This window comes from Camelus bactrianus, chromosome 22 (assembly GCF_048773025.1).
Source record: "Camelus bactrianus isolate YW-2024 breed Bactrian camel chromosome 22, ASM4877302v1, whole genome shotgun sequence".
NCBI lineage: Eukaryota > Metazoa > Chordata > Mammalia > Artiodactyla > Camelidae > Camelus > Camelus bactrianus.
In genome coordinates this window covers 20,798,539-20,810,767 of record NC_133560.1, presented here as the reverse complement: position 1 = coordinate 20,810,767, position 12,229 = coordinate 20,798,539, and the positions used below count along the sequence as shown (strand labels likewise).

General features: G+C 53.4%; 2 protein-coding genes across 3 annotated transcripts; one reads left to right on the top strand and one right to left on the bottom strand.

Annotated features, from left to right (window-relative positions):
* Nucleotides 1-2,989: 2,989 nt before the first annotated feature.
* Nucleotides 2,990-5,979, top strand: MPV17L2 (MPV17 mitochondrial inner membrane protein like 2). Its single transcript, XM_010972148.3, has 5 exons — nt 2,990-3,248; nt 3,888-4,058; nt 4,767-4,843; nt 5,016-5,144; nt 5,455-5,979. Exons 1-5 carry the CDS (start codon nt 3,017-3,019, stop codon nt 5,551-5,553), a joined length of 708 nt encoding a protein of 235 aa, XP_010970450.1. The 5' UTR covers nt 2,990-3,016; the 3' UTR covers nt 5,554-5,979.
* Nucleotides 5,980-6,030: 51 nt separating this feature from the next.
* On the bottom strand, nt 6,031-11,261 carry RAB3A (RAB3A, member RAS oncogene family). Of its 2 annotated transcripts, none has more exons than XM_074350415.1 (5): nt 11,010-11,261; nt 9,710-9,937; nt 8,498-8,616; nt 7,763-7,887; nt 6,031-6,870 (listed from the first exon to the last, which is right to left on the bottom strand). In XM_074350415.1, the coding sequence occupies exons 2-5, from the start codon at nt 9,935-9,937 to the stop codon at nt 6,680-6,682; spliced, it is 663 nt and encodes a 220-aa protein (XP_074206516.1). In that variant the 5' UTR covers nt 11,010-11,261; the 3' UTR covers nt 6,031-6,679. The 2 variants fall into 2 exon arrangements, with proteins under 2 accessions (XP_074206516.1, XP_010970600.2); XM_010972298.3 differs by having other exon boundaries at nt 11,099-11,261.
* Nucleotides 11,262-12,229: the final 968 nt, after the last annotated feature.

The following is a 12,229-nucleotide window of genomic DNA, read 5'->3' as shown; positions in this document are numbered from 1 at the left end:
TTGAGTTGTCCCTTTCATTAAAAATAATCTCAAAGAAAGATCTTCCTTGGCTGGTCTCATGGGATTTGCTCTGATTACACAGGTGCAGCAGGCGTTCAGTTTGCTTTACTAGAAGTTTCCATAAGGAATCTCAAACTTCAAATCTAAAAACCTCTATCATTTGCTAACTCGAGGTGAGAACTCGAGTTTCACTTGCAGTATCTCTGCCTTTTGGTGAATTTTTCTCTTCTTTGATGTTCCCAAATTATTGCAAGGATCTTGATTGGCCAGATTTGACCTGTAAGGCTGAACCTGCAAGCCAGGGACAAGCCAGTTTTCCTGTGAGGGTTTTGTAAGCACTGGCTCCTAAAAGCCCAGCTTGCTTTCTTGAAATTGGCTGATGAAATCTGTATAAGGAGATGGTCTCTCTTTCAGGAGGTGAAGTGTTAATTCCGCCACCTCAGCCCAATCCTGAGAGTGGACTGGATTTTGGAACTCAACTCCAAAGAGTAGGGAAAGTGATAAATGCTAACTTGACAGTGGAGTAGAGACACATGGCAGACTTCCCCCTAACCACGTGAGCCAGGTGAGTCAGCGGGGTAAGTCATGTGCATATCACATGCCCACATATGATGCAGAAATGGTAGCAGAAGTAAAACCTTCCTCCACCTTCTAGGATCCGCAGCTGAGACTGACACACAAGACAGATTCACAGGGAAAAAGCATACTAAATGTATTTACATGTCCATGGGGGTCTTTGCAAGAAAAAGGAAGCCCCCAAGACTTGTTATTTATGAGGCTGTACAGTGTGTCAATTGCAGGAAAGCAACTAAAATACATGGGGAGACTAAAAGAAGATGAGTTATTTCAACAAGACGTGTTTGTACAGATTTCTCTCAGCCTTGATTTCCTGTCTCTGGTGTTAAGAGCGTTTCTTCCTCCTAGTACTGGGAGGGCACCTTTCCCATGGGAATTTCATCTCCTGCTTTCAGGAAGAAAAAGGAAGATCCAAGAGCCTTTAACTCAAAGCAATCAATCTGCCAGAGCAGCATATTTCGGGGTGGTATGTTCTGAACTCCTTCAATGGAAACACACAAAATCACAGGTCTAGATAACAAAATCTGTTCCTCCTGGTGGGCACAAAATTCTTAATGGATCCTCCATTGTTTTTCAGCCAGAAACCAGTAATCCATTGATAGATATTGCCAAATGGTCAGCCCATGAAGCTAAATACCCAGTCCCTGATGCCACCAAGCCAGTGACATTAGCCATCATAAAAGCACCAAAAACAAGGCATGCATTTATAGAAAAGAAAACAAAAATGAGAAAAATAGAGAACTAGCAAAATTCTCTCATCCCTTTGGAGGTGCCAGGGCTTCAGCCACCGTGAAGTGCACTTCTCTGTTGACAAAGTTTACCTGACTCTGTTCCATGAATCATAATTTGACTCCCCACTCACCCACCTTTTTAACCATTTTGGAAGTTTTCAACCAAAATGCAGTAAAATCTAGAGCCTGGAATACCAGTGAGGTATTTGACAGCAATAGGAAATGTTGAAGGACAATTCTCCCAAAAAAAGGTAAAATCATGACTCTCATACAGATATAAAAATGAGCATGTGTTAAAAATTATTGTTAACTTGTTATTAATAAAAGGAACTGGTCAGGTGTTAAAAACCACTTCAAAGGAGATCCAAACAACAGACAAAATAGGAACAGCAAAATGAATGTACAAATGAAGGCAAAAAAATTGGGGGGAGCGGCTCTCCACTTGGTAGAATTCATTTGCATGTCTATAGGCAAGAATTATTTTTCGCTGTTATCCGTTATTACCACTGAGTTTATAAAATATCTCCCATAGAGTCAAAATCAGAAAACCCTAAAGGGTGTCCTCTAACACAGGGCAAAAAGAATTTTTAAAGGCCATATTGTTAATAGTTTCATTTTTGCAGACCAATCTTTGTTGCAACTACTCACTGTCGTGAGAGCAGAAAATAAATAAATGGGCATGGCTACGTTCTAGTATAGCTTTATTTATAGACTAGGAAATTTGAATTTCACATAACTTTCACATGTCCCAGAGTATTATTTTGATTTTTTTTTCCTCGACCAATTGAAAAATGTAAGAAACATGCTTAGCTCTTGAGCCTCATCAATACAGGAGATGACAGGTTTTGGCCCCTAGGCTATAGTTTGCGACACCCTGTTCCTGTAGGTAGTGCATAGGTTTCCGTTGCAACTCACATTTTCCCCTACAGGAGATAAAATGGGGATATAATTGTTCCTGCAGCAGTACAAATTTGCTGTAAAATGTCTTAATGCACGTAATGTGCCCAGAACAGTGCCTAAAGTTTGAATTATTATTCCTCTGGAACTAAGGTCAGACGACCAGCTATAGTCAGGACCAAGGTCAACGTCTAGACAAGAATCCCGGTGGCCTGCGCTCGCAGCAGAACTGTAGCTCCGCCTCCACTTTCCTCAGTCTTTGAGGGATTGGACCTTCGCCCCGGTAGCTGTCATAGCCACAGGTCCGAACTCTTTCTCGGGAATTCCGGGAGAATCTGCATAACTGGAGGGCAACTAGACAGGCGAACTCGGTAACTAAGATTGGCCATCTCAACGTGAGAGGCAGGGCGACAGTCAGTGATTTGCCAGCTAGTCTGCGAGGGCCTCCGATTGGCCAGTGCACTACTGGGCTGAATATGGCGAAGGTTACCCATAGGCCAGAGCATAAAGGGGCGGGACAACGAGAGTCGAAGTCAGTAATTGGCATGCGCGCTGTGGCGCGAAGCCTATTTGTGATTGGTCCGTAAGGCGCAGAAGGCGGTGTAAGGCTTCGTTCAGCGATTGGCCTGGGAAGGGATACCGGCCTTTTATTGGCTAATGCCTCTCGGGGCGGGTATAGTAAAGCAGAGAGCGGTTAGCGATTGACTGGCGCTGCTTGGAGAGGGCGTGCAAATCGCGCAAACAGCGTGCGATTGGCTAACACGGCGCGGGATAGGCACCCCCGCTGCTGCGGTGACGCGCGATTGGTCGGCATGGGCGGGGCGGCCCGGTGCGCCGGTTCCTGGGTCCCGTTCGCGATGGCGTCCAGAGGCTGGCGCTGGGTGCGCGGCCTATGGGCCGCGGGACAGCCCCTGTTCCAAGGCCGTGCGCTGCTCGTGACAAATACGCTGGGCTGCGGCGCTCTCATGGCAGCCGGAGATGGCGTGCGCCAGTCCTGGGAGATCCGCGCCCGGACGGGCCAGAAGTTCGACCCGCGGCGCTCAGGTGAGGGGCTGGTGCTGCTGGCCTTTGACTCCACAGGATCTTTGGCCCCGACCTGTTTCGGAGACCCGTGAACTGGACCCTCGCGCCCTGACCCTTGACCCATGGCCTCAGTCCCTGGCAAGACCCTTGACCTCCGCGTTCACCCTAGGTAGCCCATCTCCGGGTCTCCGTCCCCTCCCCACTGGGGTCTTCATTCCCTCCAAGATGTAAGGTTTCTGTCCACTCCTATCCTGGGGATCAGGTCCTTACCCACCACCTCGTCTGCTTCCCTCCTGCACTGAGAGACCTAGCGTTGAGCACGGGATGCTGCATCCGGGGCTGTTAAGGGCGCAGCATCTGGCCCCAGCCAGCCTGGAGTCGCGCCCTGGCCCCATACTTCCCTACCCGCTGTGCCTTTGTTTCCTATTCTGGAAAATGGGGCGATGGTAGAACCCTCTGACAGGGTGGTGAAGGAATGAGACAAGAAGATGCAAAAACAGCCCTTGGAACATTGTCTGGCGGTGGGACTAATAATGGAATATTACACGGTTGGGCTCTGGAAGCGAATGAAGCTAACCCGGTCTTAGCCAGGAAGGGAGCGGATTGGGGGATTTGCTGGCCTGACGAGCCCCCGGCCCCCGACTCTTGGATTGCCCACAGTGAGCATGTTTGCAGTGGGCTGCAGCATGGGCCCCTTCCTGCACTACTGGTACCTCTGGCTGGACCACCTGCTCCCTGCATCCGGCTTCCGTGGCCTCCCAAACGTCCTCAGGAAGGTTCTCATCGACCAACTGGTGGCCTCTCCCACACTGGGTGTCTGGTACTTCTTGGGTAAGGAGCCACGTGAGCTTGTGCTTTGCCCCTTATAGGTCAGGAGGGGTAGAGCCAGCTTTGTATTAAGAAGGAATCAAAAATGCACCTCCTGTGTGGGTGGCCCTGGACAGGAGGCTGGGTTACAGTGGTAATAGGACAGACCCAGTGGAGGCAGGTGTGAATGGCAGACTCACAGACAATGGTGCTAAGTGTAGGAAGAGTGAAGACTGATGGGGCTGCCATGGACAGTGGTTGGGAGGGCTTCCCAAAGGAGAGGACACTCTGCTGAGACTTGAAGAAGGAACCAGCAGGCAGGTGGAACAGCACGTGCAAAGGCCCTAAGGCTGAAGGGAAAGGAGCTGAAACTGGGGTTGAAGGGGTACAGTCATTCCAGCCTTTGGCTCTGGAGACTCGCCCATTCCTTGCCCCCCAGAGTCAATTTCCTTATTTGTAAAGGACTGGTAATAAAACAGCCTCTGCCTTGGGAAAGGTGTGTTTCCATACCTCAGGGTACGTGTTTATTCATAACCCACCTCCCTCCCTCACTGGGACCTAGTTATTCTGCTGTTTACCCATACCAGCCACTCTCTGTGTGCCCTTCCCACTGCAGGGCTTTTAAATGTCCTAGTCCCTCTGCTTGGGACACCCTGTCCCTCAGGGGCCCCACCCTACCCTCTCTAGTACTCCCCATCCTCTGACACTCTCATTTCTTGGTTTCCTTCCTAGGCATTGGCTGCCTGGAGGGCCAGACCCTAGGTGAGAGCTGCCAGGAGCTGCGAGATAAGTTCTGGGAATTCTACAAGGTGGGCATGCCTGCCCAGGTCCCGCCTATTCCTTCATTCTCCACCCCCTTGCATCTGTCCCACCTCTCCCTTTCACAGGCACCCCCTTTCAAGGCCCCACCCCTCACAGCCACCTGACCCCACCAGATCCCTCCTGACCCCGCCTCTCACTACATTTCACCCCTCCCCATAGGCTGACTGGTGCGTGTGGCCTGCTGCGCAGCTGGTGAATTTCCTCTTCGTGCCCCCCCAGTTCCGAGTCACCTACATCAACGGCCTGACACTGGGCTGGGACACGTACCTCTCCTATCTGAAATACCGGGTGAGCGCAGTGGGCAGACCAAGCACCCAGGGGACTCCTGGGGGGCCACATGTGTGAGCCCCAAACAGCTGTACAGCTACCCTCCAGGATGAGGGCCTGTGACAACCTGCACCCTATGGTGGGTGGGCAGGGAGCTGATGACCAGTATGGTGAAAACCAAGCCCACCTCTGCTGTCTGATGTGACCTCAGCCAGGTCCCTGCTGCATCTGTCCAGCGAGGGTAACTCCAGCCCCAACGGGTGGAGGGTTCTGTGAGGAGGAGCCCTGAGGGATGAACGGGGCTTGTAACCAGACCCTCTTGTGTGGACAGATCCCAGGCTCCCAGACACATCCAGGCTGCGTGGCCCTGGGTACCATGCAGACTGAGCTGCCTCGTGCTCCAGCAGGATGCCGGACAGGACAAGACTGATCCTCAGCTGACCAGCTGCCTTGGGCTGGAAGGGGAACATGCTCCTGGGCCAAGTTCTAGCCCCACCCTGATACCTGGACATCTGGTTGGGCTGCCCCCTCCAAGCCCACTGCCAGGCTTCACTTTGGGGAAACGAACAAACAATGAAGATGGACAGTCATCCCTCAGCCCTTCTAGGGGAGCCTTAGTGACTGGCAACAGATGTTCCATCCTCAGCCCTGGACCCCAGCCAGCCAGCCAGTCCCAAGCCCTTAACACTACTGTGGGCTGGGCTCTGGGACCAAGGTGGAGACATTGCCCATACCCTAGGAGCACGGCCAGTAGTCGGCCCCCAAAATCTGGAGCCTCAGATAGGGCTGGGCAACCTCCTGTCCCATCCTCTGGTCATGGGCTGTGGAGATTCCATTAAATTCTCTCTGAAATTGACAGTCTTGTGGATGGCCAAAGCCCGCACTGGCATGCTGGCACTCAGAGGGACACTGTGTCATCCATTCACTTTATTGGGGGTATGTAGTGTTGTCATATCTCCCAGGGGAATGAGGGGCATGTCTGACACTCATGATGTCAGAATAGGTCTTGTAGGGGGTGTCCCAGGGTGGTGAGTACCCACAGCAGTCCCCTTTCCAAAAAAAGGTACAACCATGAGGCCAGTAGCCAGGCAGGCCATTTCCCGGCTCTCACCCACCCCGTGGTTCACGCTGAGACTCCTGCAGCCACCTTGGCCCACTGTGTCACAACTAAGGGGCTGGCAGGCCTGGCTACCTCCCATTACTCGATCAGCCTGCCCTGGGGTGTCATCTGGCCCCTCTCCAAAACTGATACCTGTTGATGGGGGTGAATTTATAAAAAGGTGGGGTCTGGGGAGAAGAGTGAGCGGTGAGTTCACAGGGCCACAACACGCCACTGCAGAGCGGGAACAGGGCTGTATGTACAGGGTGGGGCGCAGAGTGGGTGGGGCGTCCGAGCCCCTGGGGGACATCTCCAATAAATAAATAAATAGCTACGATAATAAATAGGGTGATGGGCTAAATTGCGGCAGGGGACTCGCACCCATGGCGAGTAGGGGGCCTGGCTCAGGCCCAGGGGGGTGGATAGGGGGCGGGGCCAGGATGGGGCGGGGCAGTTCTCAGCAGGCGCAGTCCTGGTGTGGGGGCGCCTGCTGGTCGGTGAGCTGTGGTCCCTGCTTGGCGCCCGTGACTGCGGGATCGGCCGTGTCTAGAGACTCGGACATCTTTTCGCAGATGACATCCACCAGGCGCTCAAAGGTCTGCTTGACATTAATGTTGTCCTTGGCGCTTGCCTCAAAGAACTCGAATCCTGTGGTGGTGAAAGGGAAGGGTGAGGACCGTGGTCTCCCCACTCCCAGAGACACTCTAAGGGGCAGGCAACACCTGGAGATTCCCAGCACCAACTGCATGATGTTAAAACCACTGACAGGTCCCGTCGGGAAGCAACACTGGACTGATATCCTGCCCCTCTTTCTTCACCCTAAAACTCCTCATTATCCCCAGAGCCCTAGCAAGACTTACTTCCCTGCTCCCACCATCCAGCCTAGCCCCATTCACTGGTCCTGGTGGCATCTGACACTCAGGTCCAGCCATGCCTTCCCCTGCTCACACACCTTCCATGGCTCCCTACTGCCCTCCGAATAGTCAGGCTTCTCAGCTTGTGGTTCAGGCCCTACACAGTCAGCCACATTTCCTCCAAATGATCCTCACGTTCCAGTCACATGAAACTATTTCCAAAACACACAAGATCTTCCCCACATCTGGTTTTTGCCCATGCCATTTCTTCTGTCTGAAAGACCACCCTTTCTTCAAGTACCAGATCCAATGTCCCACTTCTAGGAAGCCTTACTACACCACGCAGAGCCTGGCTCCTCCAAGAACTCCCCAGCCCAGGTCCCTCCCTTTATCTCACAAAGCTGGAAGCTCAGGGGCCTAGCAACACCCACCACGAAGCTGGGCAGTAAGGGTATCAGAATAAATGAGTCACTTTTCCTGCAGAGTGAACTCCTAAGCATCCATCAACACCCACCTAAAACAGCTCCTGGATGAAGGCCAGTTTGCAGAAAGTGTGAATTGCCTGGCTTGGAATCCAGGCTCCACCCTGGCTTTGCTATGAGAACTTGGGTATGTTTCCTCCCCTTTCAGGGCTTGTGTTCCTTTCCTAGCTTATACGTAGGTGTCCAGTCCCACCGGGCACTCACCGAGGTGGTCAGCCAGCTGCCTGCCGCGTTCCGACGACACCACCCGCTCATCCTCCATGTCACACTTGTTCCCCACCAGCAGCACCTGGGCATTGTCCCACGAGTAGGTCTTGATCTGAGTTGACCTGGAGGAGGCCATGACATAGGCAGGTTAGGGCTTGGAGAATCTGAGCTCCACCCCCTTCTCCCCCATCTCCCCCTCGCTCACCCCACCTTCCCATTTATTCCTTAGGGAGGCAGGCTCTGTCCCTCCTCGCTGCCTTTGTCCTGCCAGGAACATTTTCCTCTCTGCACGTATCTGCTCCAGCAGTTCACTGATCCTGGGAGTCCTTTCAAGCAGCCTTTCCCACCCTTCCCAGATCCATCCCCCTCAAGATTTCTCCCTCCTCAACAAATACAAACGTTTTCTTAAAAATATATCATTACTCTGGGCAGAAATTTAAATGTTATATTCTCTATCCTATGCAAACTGTCTTTATATTTTCTGTCCCTCCCAGACTTTTTTTTCTTTACGTGTTTACAGTTTCGTTTTTCCACCTGAAATATTTTTTCCCACTACTTTGAGCTGGTACCACACTGTTTTAATGATTATAAATTGGTAGCAGTCTGGGACCCCAACATTATTATTTAGGTTTCAGCTAAGAGACTGGGGCTCCCTCATCTCGGCCTGCACCCCAGGCCTTGCACCAAGCCTGGCTCAGAAGACCATCCAAGAGCAGGTGGGGGCATGCTCACCAGTCCTGCACCGCGTTGAAGGACTCCTCATTGGTGATGTCGTACATGAGGATGAAGCCCATGGCGCCCCGGTAGTAGGCTGTCGTGATGGTTCGATACCGCTCTTGCCCCGCTGTGTCCTGGGGAAGAAAAAACAGGGAGTCAGAGAGGACACACACGGAAACTCCTCAATGGAAATGAACTCAGATTGTCTAGTCCAGCCAGCCTTGAGGTCCCAAGGAGTGGGGGCTTGCCCAGAGGCACAGTAGGTCAGGGAGAATGAACCGACTGCCTGCACCATGAATGTGGTACTCAGTCATCCTAAGGTAACTATAGGATCATTCCTGCATTCATTCAATACGTGTCCCAGGCACTGACCTGTCCTGGGTACTGGGGACCCAACTGTTAAAAAAATGGACCAAAATCACTGCCCTTGTGGAACTGATAGCCCAGGGCAGGAAACAGACAAATAAACACATGAAAAGGAAGAAAATGTATGCTATGTTGGAGGGGTAGGACTGAGGAGAAAAATAAAGCCAAACAAGGATGGGCAGCATGCACTGGGGTACCGTTTTAAAACTTGAAGGATGAAGGAGGGAGCCATGTGGGGATCAGGGGAAGGACAATCCAGGCAGGACACAGCCTGGGCAGAGGCCCTGAAGTAGGACTGCGTCCGGTGCCTTTGAGGAACAACGAGGAAGCTTGAGATGGGGTATCAGCTTGGCCGGGGGAGGGGTGTAGGTTTTACCTGGAGTGAGGTGGGAGCTGTGGGAGCACTGTGAGCAGAGAAGGGGATTTAGCAGGTTCCCTCAGGTAGGAAGGCGTTGAGGGAGGTGGCCAGAAGACCCTGGGGGAGGAGCCTGCTTCTGTCCCAGGGAATGAGGTTGAGGGTCAAGCTCCATCCGAAACCTCATATAGAACTACATAGAAGAACTTGAAGATGGGAAAACTGAGGCACCAAGCAAATGATGCATCCAAATGATGTCAGGGCTAGGAGAGGACCCAGCTTTTGCTCCTTCTCCACCCCTGGAGAGCACTAATTAGGTACTGAGGGGAGAATGGGGGCACTTTCCTCTGTGTCTCTAGCCCCTGGTACACAGGGTACACAGTAAGCACCTGATAAATGCCCAGTGTGTAATGAATGAATCTAGACAGGAGAGAGACAGGCAAAGCTGGGGCTGCTATTCTGGAGAGGGAGAGCTATGGAGCCAGGAGCCCCCCAGCTGGACCCACCCAGATCTGCAGCTTGATCCTCTTATCGTTCCGGTAGATGGTCTTGACCTTGAAGTCTATGCCTACAGTGCTGACAAAGGCAGGCGTGAAGGAGTCGTCTGCATAGCGGAAGAGGAAGGACGTCTTGCCCACGCTGCTATTTCCGATGATGAGGATCTTGAACATGTAGTCGAAGTTCTGATCAGAGGATTCCTTCTGCCCATAGCGCGAGTCTGTGGCGGATGCCATCTGGGGGTGTGGGGTATAGGCCAATATGAGAAGTCTCCCTCCATCCCCAAACGCCCAAGCCCAGGCACAGGATGGGGAGAATTTTAGAGTTCCCAGACAGGGACTAGTGTGCAGAGATTACACTTACCCATCAGGAGCCCCAGCACTAATGATGGGGCCCATGGCAGAGGGCGGGCCGTGACCTTGAAAAGCTAGAGGTTTCAGGGGAGGACCTCCAGAGGGAAGGGCATGGAGACACCCCTGCAGCCCCCTCCAGCAGGCCTGCTCCCGAGGTCTGGCTGTAACCTAAGCCCTACAGCTGTGCCAGGAGGGGTGACTGGCCGGCCCCACCCCCCATCATTCATGTTCCTCAGAACTCAGCCTCGCGGGCGCACGTGCACACGCGGGTATGGTACTGCAGGGACGCGTGTCAGCAGTCCTCCTCCCAGACTCCCAGGCTGGGAGAGATCAGGCTGAAACAGGTTCATCACGTGATAAGAGCAGGGCGTGCACACGCTCACGTGCACACAGCAGGGCACACACTCATCCATACACACTTGTGCATATATGAACATCGAACACAGTGCACAGGGTAGAGAGGCAGACAGCTGTCTGCACACCGATATGCATATACAAATGTGCAAACCCACTCATGAGCACTGCGTCCTCCACCCATGCAGCCGAGTACACGTCACCTACACGAGCTCCCATCTCGGTGCATGTATGCACATGGCTGTGCACGCACACGCACAGTCCACGCTTCTCCCTCCACACGCATGCAGCACTTACAAACTTGGGTAGGGACCCCTAAGGGGTCACACGAACATACCCTGGTACACAAGCAAGAGTACGCAGACTCGCCTGCACAGGCGGGCGCGCACACGCGTGTGCACACCACGCGCACGCGCACGCACGGAGCCTCCCGCGCGCACAGCTTCCCGCAAGGCATTTGCCTCCCCTCCCCCAACGCCGCAGAGCGAGGGGTTGGGGGTTGGGGTGGGGGTGAGGATCCAGCAGGCAGTGGGAGATAGGACCCTACCCTTCCCCAGGCCCGCGACCGCCGCTTCCTTTCCCCCATTTAAAGCCCGCTAACCTTGTCCCCGATCCCAGCCAGACCATCAGTCAAATGAAGGTTATGTAGGTGCTCCGAGCAGAAACGCACCGGGCCGCCCGGGAGCTCACCTTGCCCTGCACTGGTGAGGTGACGACCCTAGCGAAGGCGACTTTTTTGGCAGCGGTGGTTATCTGGCCCCCAGTGCGCCGATGTGGGGCTGCGCGGCAGCGGAGGCAGCGGCAGCAGCAGCTCAGGCCCCTGCAGTCCGCGGTGACGTCCTGCAAAGATAGGGGCGGGGCCTCACATGCAGATACGACCGTGACGCAATTCTGGGGCGGGGCCACGCACGGAGCTAAGGCCCTGGTTGTCCGCGGAGCCTGAGGGGCGGGGCTCCCACGCAGATTGACGCGAGAATTGGGCGGGGCCCAGCGAGCGCATCCAGTAACAAGCGGAAGCGGTGCAGGGGGGGGTGGAATCGCCTGCCGGCTCCGCCTCTCTCCAGCGTTAGGGAGGCGGGGCTGCGCGGCGCCTTCTCACTGGCTTAAGCGCTCGAGCGATGGGCTGAGTAGCCAATCAAAGCTTGCCACTCCCTCCCCCTGTCCAATGGTGGTTCCCGAAAGATTGAAGGGCCGAGACCTTGGCAGAGCCTGGGTCTTCTGGGGGCGTTACCGTTCCCCGCCCCGCTCACCCCAGGTTAGAGACTCAAGAGTTTCCTGGCCCAGTCCAGGGTGTTGTGACTTCTCGTTAAATACCCCCTATTCCCAGAAAATAGGAAGAGGTCCGAGAAGATGCTCCATGTCTCCTATTTATTGGGTTCAAAATAAATACCCTTACCCATCAATTTCCAGAAAAGAAGGGAGGGGCTGACGGACGCTCCGGGAACCCCTCTTCTTTCTGAGTCCCATTTTCCATATAAAAATTCGAAGAAATGGTGGAAGTAGGGCAGAGAAACGGCCTGTCCCCGAAATTCACAAAGCCTTCAGTAAAAAAAAAAAAAAAAAAAACCAGGAAACAGAGAGGGTACGAGCGAGGTTCAAAGACTCAACAACAAAGACGCAGGATGGGAGATGCATTACTCCTCCCTGGTTACTGAGTTAAAAGACGGGAACGGAGAGCCCTCCCTCCTCCATCCTGGTGAAACAAGACTCAGAGATGGGGATTTTGGGGTCTAAGATGCTCCATCTTTCCCCCACCCAAATCTTGATATGAGAAAATCAGAATGGGGTGGGGGGCGGTGGAATAACGAGACCCTGTCCTCC